The 16,574-nt window shown below is 43.4% G+C and overlaps 1 protein-coding gene across 1 annotated transcript in view; it reads right to left on the bottom strand.

The window, feature by feature from the left end:
• LOC137425303 (PDZ and LIM domain protein 3) overlaps positions 1-16,574 on the bottom strand; it is a gene marked incomplete at its 5' end in the record, with an annotated part of 119,052 nt that overhangs the window by 6,986 nt on the left and 95,492 nt on the right. Inside the window, 3 exon segments of the mRNA XM_078776521.1 lie at positions 7,501-7,624; positions 10,593-10,750; positions 13,770-13,990. Coding sequence (XP_078632647.1) covers positions 7,501-7,624; positions 10,593-10,750; positions 13,770-13,990 — 503 coding nt within the window.

Genomic DNA, 16,574 nt, shown 5'->3' with positions numbered 1-16,574 from the left:
CAGAAAACGACTGTGCTGCCATCTCCACAGCATCTGGTATTGATTCCGCCTGGGAATATAAACGTTCACAAAACCTACTTTATCTCAGACAGCAATCTGCCACATCCTGTCTGTGGCTATCCCATACATAGTCTCGGCCCTGGTACACTGAAATATGTGGGGTGGCGGTCGCATTCAAGCAGTGCTTTTACAATATGGAAAGCAAACCCAAACGGGAACAACACTCAGTAGAGAGCACACCTCCGCCAGGCTGACCAGTTTAAGTTTTGTATCCCACTGATAGGTCGGATCTGGATCTGGACCGGAACCAAAATCGAATCGCTTGTTGTTGTCGCCTAACCAACTCATCCACCTAGTTTAGTCCGTATTCGTCCAGAACTTTTTGAAACATCATGCTATCCTATATCGTTTTGGCCTATCATTCAATGGTGAAGAATCTACTAAAAAAAGTCTTTGATCCGGATCCAGATTCGAATTATCACCAAAATTGAATCAATTCTTCCTCGTCACACACCCAACCTGTACACCGAGTTTCGTCTGAATCCAAACACAAATTTTTGAGATATCCTGTTCTCAAACAAACAGCCAAACAGGGTTGAAAACATAACCTCCCTCCATCTTTGGTGGCGGAGATAATGACCATAACTCTAGGTCACTCTGTAATGCTCACAACTAGAGAGTGTCCATGTTTGAGCCAAGCCAGAAAACATCAATACAAATTTCAGGCTGAACTCTCCAACCAGTCTCCTTTCTCAAAGTCATGGTGGTGATTTATTAAGTCTGTCTTTGGTTTGTTCTCCCCCTCCATCCCCTTCTGCACCCTAAGTGCAGCTTCTACCCAATATAAGGAATAATGTATCAACTCTGTGTTTGTCTCCAAGTCTCGTGCACGCAGCCCATCCCATTATGTCCCCATCTTACTCGATCATGCTGACCATCTATTGGACTGTGTGTCCTTGATAAGGTACAAAAAGTGAGCAAACATCACTCCCCTCCACAAGAAGGGTACATAAACTGATCCTCTCAACTCCAGTCATGTAGACTTACTTCCAATAGTGGAATCCATCACTGCTACCTATGTCTAGTCTTTCCTGTTTTCAAACAGCGTGAACTTTAACCACGATTTTGGATTCACTCTCCGTCACTAGATTCTGGACATACTTGCTGCTTCTCTCTCAGCAATTGCAGGAAGCGTTATATCTCAAACAAGAGTTCAGGATCGTTTCCCTGGACATATCTTGGGAATTTGACAATGTCTGGCATTTTGTTTGGCTTGACAAGCTCTCTGCTTGTGACATTTTAAATATTTATTTATTTATTTATGTTAAAGGCTCCAGTCACGGACTATACAGTGTAGTCCTCATCAAGGCCAGGCCTTATATCAAAGAACTGCATCGATGGAAAAGTAAAGAACGAGAGATTAGTCTAAGAGTTTTTGAGGAAGGAAAAACAAGGACATCTTAATTCTTGGATTTGTGACTTCCTCAACTCGCACAGTCAATGTGTTCCCTATTGGGACCTTCTCCTCTCTGCTTCAGTAGAGGCTGGAGTATTCCTAGGCAATAATGGGCCGTCTTGTTACTCATAAACAACCTCTCTGAGCTCTGGAAACCCTCTCTTCCTTTAAATTGCACATGACACCACATCGTATCCAGTATCCCTTCCACCTGATAGGTGGTCATCAGTTGCATCTCTCTCTGCTGATCTGGAAATAATTGGACGCTGGTCTGTTCAATGGGACATGTTTTCAATCCTGAGAAATCTCAGTCGCACCATGTCACTTCCGAAGGGTTGTCAAACGAATTCACCTATATATTTCCATGGTCAGCCACTGAAATAGGTTTTTTTTTGTTTTTTTGTTTTTTTGTATACTGAATCGAGGCTCGTGAAAGAGCTAACATTTATTTCACAAACAAATCAACCAGACAAACAAAATATACAAAAAGAGGGAGCGGAAGACAAGATGGGGAGAGAAGGGGAAGCCACAACCACAACATTTGAGAGCAGGGAGAAGTGTGGGAGGGGGAGGGCTTGGGGGCAGGAGGCGTGGGAAGGGGGGTGTGGGTGGGGTGGGGGGGGGGGGGGAGAGGTATAAAACACAAGGGGACCGAAATTAGCGGGGCTAGAAAAGATCAAGGTTTTGGATGGGGGAGGATAAGAGATGGTGGTGAACAGCTGTTTTAAAGACCTGGAGGGTGGAGTGGGATTGAAGAGAGTGAGGGAGTTTGTTCCAGAGGCGGGAGAAAAGAGGAATGAAGGAGTGAAGGTGAGCAGAAAGTCTTGATTTTGGCAGTTTAACCATAAGAGGGTTGCAGGCAGATCTTGTGCGACCTGTAGGAATATTTGGGGGACAGAGCCCAGAGAGAGCTGGGGGGGCAAGGCCAGAGAGGAGTCGGTAGAAGACGGAAAGAGCACCAACCTGCCTGCGGTGAGTGAGTGAAAGGCCCTTGGAGTTAGCTTCATCGCGGGAGATTCCAATGATTCTGAACGCTTTGGTTTCAACAGCGTGAAGACGAGCTAGGTGTGAGGCAGGAGCACCAGACCAGAGGGGAGAGCAGTATTCCATAGAGCTGCGGATGAAAGCCTTGTATGTGGTGAGGAGCTCAGGTGTGCCAAGGAAGGACTTCGCACGACGGAGGATGCCCAGTCGGCGACTGGCTTTGGAGGCCAGATTTGAAATGTGGTTTTCCCAGGAAAGATCATGGCAAATAGTGAGACCCAAAAGCTTGAGTGACAGAACTTCTTGGAGAGGATTATTCAGAAAGTGGATGGGAGGGTTTTCCAGTCAGTCTTTTCGTAGAGACATCGTAAGAGTGTGAGATTTATCAGGATTGAAAGACATGTTCCATTTGTTTGCCCAGTCTGTGATTTTGTCCAGGTCTGCAGAGAGTGAGGAGGCTGCAGACTGCCGATCTGAGGGATGAGGAATGGAGCGACAGAGAGTAGAGTCGTCAGCAAAGAGATAGAGAGGATTTTCAAGAGAGTCAGAGAGATCATTGATGAAGACCAGAAAAAGCACAGGGCCCAGAACACTACCTTGGGGAACTCCAGCCTGAACAGGAAGAGGAGATGAGAGAAACCCATTCAGGGCCACACGTTGACTACGACCAGAGAGGAAGTCCGCCAGCCATGCATGGAGATTTCCATGGATACCAAAGGAGGAGAGTTTGGTGAGCAGAGCGGGGTGCCAGACCGTATCGAAGGCACGTGAAATGTCAAGGGAGACTGCTCTAATTTCCTGTTTGGTGTTGAGGACCTCCATCCATTGTTGAGAAAGCAGAAGCAGCATGTCCAGAGTAGAGTGACCAGGTCTGAAACCAAATTGATGATCAGAGATCAAGCCATTGGAGAAGAGGAAAGATTTCATATCTGAAGCAATGATGGATTCCATGACTTTGCTGATAATTGGGAGAAGACTGATTGGTCTGTAGTTGCTAGGATCTGTTTTTGCACCTTTTTTGTGCAAAGCGGTGATGTTGGCTGATTTCCAAGCAGATGGCAGATGACCTTGAGCAAAAGAGAGGGTGAAGAGAACAGAAAGAGGGAGTGAAAGAGCGGAAGAACATGATTTTAGGACCCGTGGGCTGATGCCGTCAGGACCAGTTGCAGAATCAGAGTCGAGGGTTGACAGAAACTTTTCCACCTTGTCAGGAGGAAAGGACACAGAGTCCAGGAGCAGCTGGGTACGACTGGGTACGGTGGGTACAGAGAGGGATGGGTTTGGGACACAAGATTTAGAGGCAAACACAGAGTTGAGGCATTCAGCTTTTTCACGTGCAGAGTCAGCCGTTAAGCCGTTTGAGGTGAGGGAGGGGATGGAGGGGGAACAAACACCAGAAACAGATTTGACCAGACGCCACCAGGATTTGGAAGAGGGAGACAGATAAGAGAGTTCGGTCTTGAGAACGGTGAGATATTGTTTCCTGGCTCTCCTGAGGGTGGACACACACTTGTTTCGGGCTTTGTGAAAGGAAATGAGATTTCCTTCCGTTGGATTTGCTTTCCAGGAGACGAAAGCAAGTTGTTTCAGGGCAACAGCCTCACCACAAGATTCCATGTACCATGGACGGGAGGAAGGGTATGACAACTGAAGACGAGATGGGATAAATCTGTGCATGAGAGAGAGCAATTTACTTTGGAAGAATTCCCAGGATGAGTTGATGTCAGAGGCAGTAGAGATGGGAGACCAGTCCAGATGATTGATGGCTGCTTGAAGACCGTGCCAGTTGGCCTGAGTGAAATGCCAGACTCGTCGACGCTGAGGAGGCTCTCTGAGAATGGTCAGAGAGATGTCCACTTTGACAAGCACATGATCAGATGAGCCGATTGGAGCAGAAGAAGAGCAGCAGACATTTTCAGGGAAGTTAGTCATAACCAAATCCAGAAGAGAAGATGCTCCGTTGACTGAGATCCGGGTCAGGAAATTGACAGATTGTGTCAGTCCCATTGAGTCGCAGAAGTCCTTTGCTGAAGAGCCATGGCTGGTGAGAGAGGTACCCACACCCAGCCAACTGACATGGTGACAATTGAAATCACCACATATGAGGAAGAGAGAGTTGGGATGGGTAGATAGAAGTTGGTCCATATTATCAGACAGCGAAATGTAGATGGAGTCATCACTGTTTGGTGGACGGTACAACACACATATGAACAAAAGGTGGGAGCGAAGGGGAAGCCGTAGCCAAAGGTATTCCTGGGGGTGAGGTGGAGAGAGGGCAGTGGAGGGCGAGTGAGGAAGATAGTTTTTTATAAAGATAGCAACCCCACCTCCAGGACGAGGCTCAGGTCTATCATACCGGAGGAGGGAGTAACCTGGGAGAGATACCAAGGCATCAGAGACATCATGAAGGAGGAAAGTTCCTGTTAAGCAGAACACATCTGGTTTGTCAGAAGCAACCTGTATGGAGAGATCAGTCAAGTTTGAGCAAAGGCCCCGGATGTTTGAGGTCCATACCGTTAATGAAGAGGAAGGGGGAGCCTCGGGTACAGAACAGGGGGGGGGAGGGGTAGGGTAAGATGTGGAAGAGGAGGAAGAGGTAGGGAGAGCTGTTGAAGGTGTGTCAGAGATTTCAGAGATTTCAGAATAACTTGGAGAAAGGGAAGAATGGGGCGGACAAAAGGTTTCATGGAGATTGGGTGAGGCACAGTGAGGTGTTATTTGAGGAGGGGGAAGAGCGAGGCAGAAGGTTGGGGGAGATGAAGGTGAAAGTTGGAAGGGGGAAAAAGCAGGGAGGATGCTTTGAGGAGGAGCGGTGAGAGGGGAGTCTAGGAGGGGAGGAGCGAGGGAGAGTCTCGGAGGGGAGGGGTGTGGGGGGAGTTTAGGAGGGAAGGGGGGATGGGGAAGATTTGGAGGGGAGGGGTGAGATTGGATTTTGAAAAGTGTACGATTCATGGGAAACGAACATTTTTTGCAAAATGAGTTTGAGACCTTCGAGTCAAAAATACGTTTGAGGATGCTGAAGGAGGGGTGGAGTTCTGGATAGTTTAGGGAATGTAGAAAGGAGGAACTGTAAGAAATGGTATTATATATATGTTTTGGAATGAATAGATTTGGTGAGCAAGACGAAAGCATCCTTTTGTAGGAGAAGAAAAAGGTGTTATAATATATGAGAGAAAATAGTTGTTCAGGGGAGAGATTATACATTTCTAACCACGTGATCGCGAACAACGTGAACGAAGAACGAACGAACAAATAAACGAATAAGCCCTGAGAAGGAAATATTTTTTGGGGTTTTTTTTTTGAGAGATATTATACAAGGAGGTATGGGGTGAACGACTGGGACGAAACAGACAACGAAAATAATTGCAGCGCATTCGACAAATCGCTGAGAGAAAAACAAAACCACAAGGTTGGAGACGGTACGGTAACCAAAGCCTACGAGTACTAGGCCACAGAATACTCGATACGCATTAACCGACGATTGTGTATACATGTACGAAAAATTAGCACCGAAAATTTTCCAAAAGATACGCTATAGGTACACACACCGAAAAGATAGATAGTCTCGACAAAAACACAATTGTGAAAGATCACTTAGCTTCGAAAGCGTGAGCGCATGGAACAGCTTCGAAAAGACGTGACCTCGCCGTGATCTCGCGAGATCGAATGGTTCAGTCTTCTTGAACTTCTTTGCCTCACCATCAACCATGATCTCTTCTGAGGAACCCACTAATAGCAAAGCTTGTCTCCAGAGCCCACGTCGGCAAAAAATCTTTCTTGAAAAATAGAAATCCTCATTGACTATAGGCCATTGCATGTAGCTCAAATGAAGGTCCTCCCTTAGTTGCTGGGGTCCTAGAAACACATCTGTCTCTCCAGGACTCTGTGGACTCAAAAGCTCTCAACATTATATGAGTCTTCTGTGATGAGGCCAAAGCACAAGGTCTGCTGCCTTCACATCGCAGAGTGGTCAGTGGACTTTTTTTTTTTTTAAACCACCTTTCCGCAGGTTTAGCTCTGCTCTCTCTCTCTCTCAGCCCTCTGACCCTGCCCAACAACTCCAGGATGCATTCCTTCTTCCAGTAACCCACTCCTGGTTAAACTTCCAAAATCCAGGCTGACCACATACCTCAACATATGTGGAGCCTCCTTCCACCAGCTGTTAATGATGCAGTCTTCCCTCAAGGGCTTTAGGTGGTGCTTTGCCATCTGTCTTCCCCCAACCTTACGCATAATTTTTTTACCCCCAATAACCCTTCCTAACCCAATCAACATTCTCTCAGGTTGCCCTTTTCTTTCTTTCTTTCTTTTTTTTTTTCTCTCTTTCTCTCTCTCTCTCTCTCTCTCTCTCTCTCTCTCTCTCTCTCTCTCTCTCTCTCTCTCTCTCTCTCTCTCTCTCTCTCTCTCTCTCTCTCTCTCTCTCTCTCTCTCTCTATCTCTATCTCTATCTCTATCTCTATCTCTATCTATCTCTATCTATCTCTATCTCTCTCTATCTCTCTCTATCTATCTCTATCTATCTCTATCTCTCTCTATCTCTCTCTATCTCTCTCTCTCTCGTCCATTCCCTTGCTTATTGTGTCTAAGAATTGCCCTGCTGCCCTATTGTCAGTTCATTCAGTCTGCCATCTTGCTTTGTCATCTGTCATCCATGACTCTCAATCTTGTACTGCCAAAAAAACTGCCAATTATTTGTAAAAGACAAAATAAAATGTATTGCCATTCTCTAAATGTGCTACATCTAAATGTGCTAATGTGTGCTCTTTCTTGTTGCTGCTTGCCCCATGTGCATTACATTGTACACATAAAATATCCCATGATGTCATTCAGAAACATATGTCCGAGAATTACAATGGACAAACTAATCCTGCCCTGAGGTTAGGCCTATGTAATATGAAGTGTATTTCAAGGCAATTTGATGCACAAGATGAATAGGATGTGAATGTGACAGCCATTGTAGGTGGAGCAGTCTTTTCCTTTTGTAAAATTTCATTTTAAAAAATCATGGTAAAAATAATTGGATCCAAAAAGGTAAAAAGTCTCATATAAAGGAGACTTACACAATGCCATTGTTGCAACGCTCACAAACATTCAGCTTTTGTGTGCTGGCAGGTGCCAGCGCTGACTGTTTGGATGCAGGTGCTTTCACACTGCGTGCACTAATAGGACGTTCAGCTTTCAAACCTGCAAAGTTAAAAAAAATTCAAATCTATATTGTAAAAGGAGCTGTGTCTGTCTGTCTGTCTGTTTGTCATGTTATAACTTGAGAATGAATTAATGGATTCAATAAATCCAACTTCGGTGGATTCAGGGAACTCCCGAAAAGGTTTGTGATGCCAAAAAAAATTTCTTTAAAAAGTCGGGCCGGTATCTATATGTTGGAACCCATCTGTGGATCGGTCCCATCGCTGAGGGCCTCATAGAATCACATAGGGCCTCATAGAATCACACTGAGGGCCTCATAGAATCACATAATGCGTTATTGTGTTTATATAATTGACAATGCCCCGATTACGAAGCCACACCTTCATCTTTATCATAGAATCACATAATGCGTTATTGTGTTTATATAATTGACAATGCCCCGATTACGAAGCCACACCTTCATCTTTAGCTTTGGGGTGATTAAGGCATGCCAGGAATTGCTATATAAACAATGGAGAGCTGAGTCTGCCAGTGCCACCAGCGAAGTAGACCAGCGTTTTTAAATGGAGCGACATTATCTTATTTTTTATCTTATCGACAAACGGTTATCGACAAACCACATGTCACGGACTGCTTTATAAACATTTATGACATCAATTGCTTCTTTTTAGGTTCAAATAAACATACTCATCCACCATTGATGCATACACATTCCTTCAAGGTGAACAACACATCCGCAGATGGCGCAGACCCATCGGCCGATGGGTCTGCATTGTCATTTCTCGTGCATCCACAGATGGGTCGCCCATCTGCGGATCCGCAAACGGGTCAGACCCATCGGCCGATGGGACCGATCCACAGATGGGTTCCAACATATACACCACCTAATTTTCTTTTTTCCCATTAACAACAACTGCTTTTTTCATGTTATATTTATGTAGCAGTTTATGTAGCATATTTATGTAGCAATTACATAAAGATTCATATTCCCATCAGTGAAGCAACGGGTCCTATATTCTAGCATATACTATATGAGAGCCGTTTGACTGTCTGTTTGTGTGTGACCATTTTTCTCAGAGATGGCTGAATGGATCTTCGTCAACTTTTCAGAGGTTCATCAGTGAGTGCCGGGGAGTGTTTTAGGCAAAAAAATAAATAAATAAAAATTAATTTAAAAAAGAAAAGTTCGTTTTTTTAAAAATCGCTCTATAGTGCCTGAGCTTTTGTTTATATGTCAAATGTAATATTAAATTATCTTCGATTAGTGTGTGTGTGTTTGCATATATGTGTGAGTGTAATATTATAGTATTAAATATAAAAATTTCCTTAGTGGGTGCAGAGAAGTGTTTTAGGGACCCATAGTCAGGGCCCTTAGGGATATTTTGGTTCAAATTCTTCCAAAAGCACCAAATTTGGCCCAGATGTTGCCCATGCCATACTCTTTCGATTTTTGATGGGCGCCAAGGGCGGTATGATCCGGGGACCATACGGGTCCATCCCGCCATGTCACCTGACCTATGACGTCATAATTAGGATATGCATCCAAATCACATGGCGTACTATAAGTGGTCAAAGTTCAAAATGAATCGATCGAAAAATGAAGGCAGGGATCCATTTTTAAGGTTTTCATAAAATCCAATATGGCCGCCAGGTCACATGACCTATGACGTCATATTTATGACATGTATACAATCATGTATACATGAACCCGGATCATGATCGCACAAAAATTAAACGCAAGGATATGGCATACAGTTCATAAAACATCAAAATCCGTACCTTTGTAATTAGACTGATGAACTGCATATGCCTGAAAATTAGGAAATAGACATGTAAATATTTCCTCTAATTGTCAAAAATAAGGTCAGAGTTCGATTACCCAACCCAGAAACATAAAATGGTGAACCTCGTGTAAATCTTGACAAAAAACTCAAAAACCGACATGTTTGACTCAAAAATGACCTTTAAGATGACCTTGAGGGTTGACCTTGACCTCGAATCATCAAAATAACATCATAATTGGATTCCTCGACCTCGAAAACCCCTGAAAAGTGGTATCATACATGATTCCAATCCTTTTGGTTATTTAACTGATTTTCCTCTAATGCAGGTGGCGGCCATTTAGTATTTCGCCAATGTGGGGCCCCCGGGGGGTGGGGGGGCGCCCGTCTTGGCGCCCGTCAAAAATCGAAAGAGTATGGCATGGGCAACATCTGGGCCAAATTTGGTGCTTTTGGAAGAATTTGAACCAAACGGCCCCAAAATATCCCTAAGGGCCCTGACTACCATAAAAAATAGAAAAAAAAACCAAATGGATTTTTTCAAAATGCCGACAGGATTAGAACATCATCGGACAACGCCGGGTACTCCTGCTAGTCCACTACAATGAATGCGTGGTGTACAGCACTAATGATAAATAAACGGCTACAAAATAATTCCAGAGTGTAACTATTATGGAAAATCGTTCATAAAAATGAAAAAAAATTTTTTTTTTTTTTTTTTTTTTTACAGTATCTAAATATAGTATATATTTGCAAAAATACCCCTTCTTTTCTATCCTCATTTTTACCCTCTCTCTTCTTTCTTTAGTTATGAAAGCTGTTGATCTAAAGCTGAGAATAAACGGAACTGTACAACAGGATAAACTGTGCAACATCTGCATGAGATCAGTGACCAAAGCTCCTGCAAAATCAAAAAGATGTTTTGTGACTGGTTCGACAAAGGCATTCCGTGAAAACCAGGGAACCTGTTAATTGTGGTCATGTTATGAATGTATTTTAAGCTACTTCTTTCAATTGGATTCTAAGCAATGACAAAATAGGTGATGCCTGCAGTTACATTATTTTAGCACTATTGGGAATATTCTGGAGGTTGGACTCCTGCCGCAAGTCTATTCGTAACTCATGAAATGCTGGATACATTTCCTACCCAGTGTATGCAAACGTTTCAAAGACGCTAAGGAATGCAGAAAAGAATTTCATCATGGGTAGAATAATCCAACCCTCACCATTGGATTCGGCATCCAACATATCCTGGAGAAAACGAAAGGACGAGGACTGTTTTGGCTGTGACTCCACTTCCTGTGGTTCTTGGAGCATCTTATAAACAGCTGATCCTGTGTCTACTTCACCAGACCGCCTCGATGCGGGCTTCAATCCTTCTGGCCTGTTGGGACACAGTATAGGGATTAGTGATCAGGATTTCATACAAATTAGTGTTCATGTGAAATGGTGCATTGAAGTGATTTAAATGAATGCAGAGGCAGAAAGTATAGGCGTAACCGTAGAAGGGTGGAATTTTAGGCCAAGGCTTGGCAGGGGACCAAGCCCTGCAACTATGTTTGGTGACTTATCTTTAAGCTATCAGACAGAAGCCATGGAATGCAGATTCACCATTAACCCTCTCCTGTGACAACCACCCATACTGCAATAGCACAGCTGTCAGACAGTCAAGGAGTTGTACATGGGAACACAATTGCATGGTTCAGGGATATGTGGAATTGTGACAAATAAAGAGAAGGACACATCAAACCTGCAAAACAGAAGCTCCCAAGAGAACAATGTTCCCAATTTAAAAAGTGTATTTCAAGGAATTACAACTTAACTTGGCCCAGCGATAAACTGTCAATGTGGTGTTTCACAGGCAGGGTGATTCATCATTGTGTACTGCATCCCTTGGAGGGATATTATGACGGGTACCCCATCTGCCAGCATTAGTTGCTGGAGGTTAAAGATTCCATGGTGTTCTGCGCAAAAAATAGGCGATCTATGACAAGCGCCATGGCCAACTTACAAACTCCTGCCCTAGCTAGAAAAGGGCAAAGCCACACCCTGAGACAATGATGCTACCCTGCAGCCTTGTGCTGTATGCGAATGAAGAAGAAAAAGAAGAAGTGGAGGCCAAACATCCCATGATGTCCTACACGAATAGTTGGCGACCTGTCACTAGCAACCTGGTTAATAGTTCCAAAATCCCTGCTCTAACCTACAAGGTTTCTTTCGTTGGCGAAGCTTGTCCTGAACAATATATGGGATAGCATAGGTTCACAGCCACGCCCCCAGCAAAACGTTGAGGCAAACTTTCAATGACATACTGCACATGAACGAAGAAGAAGAACTTATCACAAGGAGCAAAAGATAGTGCAGAAGTGTATTTTTAAAATGTCTCTCTTAATCACTGCAGCAAGTTTCAATACATAAGGAATGTGAAAAATCAAAGTTATGATTGACTAGGACCTGCACAAAATGTTATAAAGTACGTGTATAGCATTAAAAAGAAACTATGCAAGCCATTGTGCACATTTTTATGGTAGGAGTGATAATTTTCAAACCAACAGTTTTTTTTTCCTCACTTCTTTTTAATTGTACCAAACAAAAGCCCCAGAAGAAGGCTCCTTTGGAGAATATGTTAAACTGACTGTCACATCTGTAAGCAATTGCTATTGGCTGTTAAATATCTCATCGTCTGCTTCGCTAAGAGTTGGTGACTTATTGCTGGCACCTTGGCTAAGTTCCAAATTCCTACCTCGACTGCAGGTAGCAAGGCTCCTTGACACCATGTTGCATTGATTGCTACCTTGGAGGGTCGTTGCTGTCTGGGCAGCAGTTTCTACACTGTACAAACTAACCTGGTAGTTCACATTATTCATGTGAACAGCCATCTTTGACAATGATGGGCGACCAATTCAACACTCCACTATATTTTGTTATTATTTTCAGTTTTACATAAATTTTCAAGGAAAGGAGCTTATGGCCACGTCCACATTTACATAACACGAATCCTCCCGTAAATTTGAAGATTTTTTTGCTGTGTTGTACTCCGCAATGAGACCATAGACTTCCACAATGAGACCATAGACTTCCGCAATGAGACCATAGACTTCCGCAATGAGACCATAGACTTCCGCAATGAGACCATAGACTTCCGCAATGAGAACATAGACTTCCGCAATGAAACCATAGACTTGCGAGAACCCTGACTTTGAGATCTCTTATATCTATGATTACTGATGAGCAGGATACTTAAAATCCCTCTTAAGGAACACCATGAAAGACAATTTGAACCATTTTTCCCCGCAGAGCAGGGGTTGGTCTTTTTCAGGCACCGTGGTCCCCTTTTTGAATCAATGTTTTATGGCCAGGTGCCCTTCCTGCCGCCAACCCTGTTAGTCGCCGCTTGCGACACACAGGGAATTACCAGTGAACTTGTACTCAATTTGCCGACTTCGGAAGGATGACAGGCTGAGTCAACCCCCTTGGCGTTAATTCAGCGATCAACCAGGATTTGAACCCAGGATCATAGGATCCCAAGCCGGCACCCTAACCGCTACGCCAACACCAGGCTAATGAACGACAATTTATGGTTATATATTTCCTTTCATTTGGGGGCTGGGGGGGGAGGGGGGAGGAGGGCGTAGACCATCCTGGATATGGGGGATCTCTGGGTCGCTCCTGCGATATCGATCAGCTGTCTCCATGCCGCGGGCTTGTTCGACAGAACTGTCCGGGGCTATACAACAACAACAACAACAACAACAACAACAACTTTTGCTCTATTTAGACTTGGAGTCTTGTCTTCTCACATAAAAAAGAGACAAGCTTGCAGCCAGTTGACCTCTCCTGCCATTGTGTTTGAAATTTTCCTCTTTATACTGCTTTATCATGTCACTACATGATATATCACATATCAAGAGGTTCATTCAATCACCCTCTTGGGTCTCACTCTCAGCTATGATCTCTTTTGGGCAAGCCACATTTCAAAGGTGGCCTCCAAAGCCAGACTGGACATCCTCCGTCGTGTATCACAAGTCAATGTAAAAACAAATAGGGTAAACTCGTTTTAATAAACTACCCTGACAGTGTGTGCACACAAAATTAAAAACAAAATGACAAGCTCGTAACCTAGCAACAAAACAAAGCGACAACAAACATACAAAATATTTCTATTTGTTATTCATTTTTAAGATTTAGAACTCTCGAATTTGCACATGCAATTATGAGTCATAATCAACATGTCAGACTCGGGTGAGGTTTATTGGATGGGAATTGATTGTTTTACTAGAAGTTTGGAAAAACAAAAAGTGGGACAGTTTGAATTAAACACAAATGATTAACCATAGGAAAAAAAAAGGCAAAGTTTAACTTTTCATAGAACTTATCGAGTAAAAGACAATTTCAATACTCACTTGAGCAGGTTAGGACTCACGCTGGGGCTGATATGAACATTTTTTTCTGAGTTCGGACTTCCATGCTGCCCCTGTATGACGTCATCAATATTGGGGCTCGAGTACAGGCTGATGGGAGTGTTGTATTGTGCATTGACGATCTGTTGGGCTGCATCCTGGTCTGTGGCGGCCACAAATGGCTGACCTCTGCGGTTGTGTGAGCTCCCGACCTCTTGTGTATCCTGTGACACATGACGTCACTTTCATTAGTCCCAGCTTTTGAGGCTTCAAAAGAAAATGTAACGGCGTAGCACATACAAGCAACGATTTACACAATGGCCGATGATTTAGTAATCACAAAAATTGAGGCCTACAAAATAAATTTGTGGAATCACCGAGTTAACTGGAATGGAAAATCCTTGATTAGGAGAACCATCCCAAAAGTTCTGTCACATTGTATGTAACTTTATCAGGAAAAGGTATCGGTGATCACAAAGCCATCTCATTATTTACTAACTAGAACGGCACTCAGAGAGCATACCTCCACCTGGTTGGCCATATCACTCAATGGTGAAGAATCACTTAAAAATTCTACTATCCGGATCCGAATCTTCACCAAAATCTAATCATTTCGTCCTTGTCAGACACACAACCTGTCCAACAAGTTTCGTCCAAATCCGTCCATAACTTTTTGAGATATCGTACAACATGGCAGATCATCTTGGAGGAATTGTCAGTACGTTGGGAAGAGAACATGCAGGAGGTGCACGAGAGGAAGAGAGGAAAGTACAGTGAGCTGGAGGTAGAGTGTTGGGAGAAGGGTTGGCGAGTTTCTTGTTAGCCATTTGAGGTGGGGTGCATGGAGTGTCTATTGCCAATTCCTCTTGCTCATTTCTTTCTCGACTTGGAGTGTGTGGGACAGAAAGAAGGAAGATGTGTGAGAGAGTGGCCCAAACTGCCTTGAAATGTAGTGACTGATGGTGGCAGAGAAATGGAGATGAGTTTATGTTTCTTGTTTTGAGTAGTGTATGTTATGAGGCTAGCTGGTTGGTTGTGTGTGTATTATTATGAGTGTGTCTTTGCATGAGTGTGTGTGTTGTTACATGTGTTTTGCTGTTGAATGGTATATGTTGTAAAGGTGGGTGTTTGGTCAGTTGTGTGGGTGGTTTATGTGTGTGTGTTTTGTTGTTGAATGGTGAATGTTATAAGGGTAGGTGGTTGGTTGGTTGTTCCACAATGTTTTTTTCAGTGCTGTGGATTCTGGGAGTGGAAGCTGTTGTTTTGTGGTTGTAGTTCATGTTCTCACTGACTGGGGGTAGGGGTACATACACATCCAAGTGTAGTTGCTGCGTGTGGAGGTGTATGTGTCCCTGCTGGCCCACCACCTTAGCTGACCGTATCGAGGTTGAAGGGCCGAAATGAGATTATGCTGAAGTCGACCCGGTCAGTGAGGCCCACTTGTGACCAGGTGTGTTTTGTAATGGTGTGTGTGTGTCTGTGTGTCTGTGTGTGTGTGTGTGTGTGTGTGTGTCTGTGTGTGTGTGTGTGTGTCTGTGTCTGTCTGTGTGTGTGTGTGTGTGTATTTGCCACCGCCACAAGTGTGCCATGCTCGTTTTTGTTTGTTATACAATTTCATACCCCGGGGCCAGTTGCCCCTAAAGTTGGTGTGACAATCTCACAATCGTAGATGACAATTCTTAATCAAATTGATGCTAAAACAAGAACAAAGTGCTCTGGCTGATTGGACTTCGTACGTCGGGTGCCCCCCTTGGCGGGGAGAGGGGCAGAGCTGAGCTTGCGCTTGGGCCCGACAGCGCAATGCCTTCGAAGTTGAATTATTTGTCGGTAATGTTACCAATTGCATTAAAGTACATATATTATGTATGCAGAATGGAAGTTAAGTTACTCAGGGTACACAGTCATTGGACATGTATGAGTGTTAATTATAAAATGTTATTTGATGGTACCTAGTTCCCAATAAATCAACCAGTATGATTCCATTTACATCATAGGAAAAGGAAATCCTTACTTTGTTAGCAGAGTACGTAATTACAATGCAAATACAATGCGGATGTGTAAGTATGATTAGTTGAACAGCTTCTCTCTGTGTCTCAAAGTAAACTTGTACCTGAAGGTTGGTTGTGTTGGTATTAACAAAAAGTGACAAGTGTTCAAAGCCAAAAAACATGTTGGGTCATGCACAGTTTAACTCTCATGTGTTCAGCATGACATATCCTTCCTGCTTTTCAGTAAGCTTCCGTAAGCTTTAGCATTGCTTACGGCATGGAAATCAAGTGTACAGCTTTGTGATTTTTAGGAGACTTAATATTAATGATATAACAAGTCAGGAGACGACGATGGTTCACGAGCGAACGGTATTCAATGACAAAGGACGGATTATGAGATAACCGAAACAGGCCCGGACAGGCCAGCCCCGGAAATGTCAAAACGAAGGTTGCTGACCTTGAAATGAGATAGAAAATAATGTATAATCAGTTATGAGGTTAGTTAGCTACACAATACCGAAAATTCGGTGAATAAATAAATAAATAAATAAATAATTATTAATAATTAATAAATAAATAAACAAATAATTATTAATAAATAAGAAATAAGAAATATATATATATATATATATAATTTAAAAAATGAAAAATCGAGCTCCGTGTGGCTAGACACGTGACATTGGCCTAACCAAATACCGAAACCCCTGTCAGATTCCACCAACTCCCTCGGAGAAGATGTAGCTTGAACTCGATTACCCCCACAATGGGCGCAATACGCCCACTCTACGTCGGACACAACTAGATCATGATATCAACCTCC

This window comes from Myxine glutinosa, chromosome 4 (assembly GCF_964187855.1).
Source record: "Myxine glutinosa chromosome 4, kmMyxGlut1.1, whole genome shotgun sequence".
NCBI classification, from domain to species: domain Eukaryota; kingdom Metazoa; phylum Chordata; class Myxini; order Myxiniformes; family Myxinidae; genus Myxine; species Myxine glutinosa.
The sequence above is the reverse complement of the archived record's forward strand: the minus strand, read 5'-3'. Positions and strand labels throughout refer to the sequence as shown.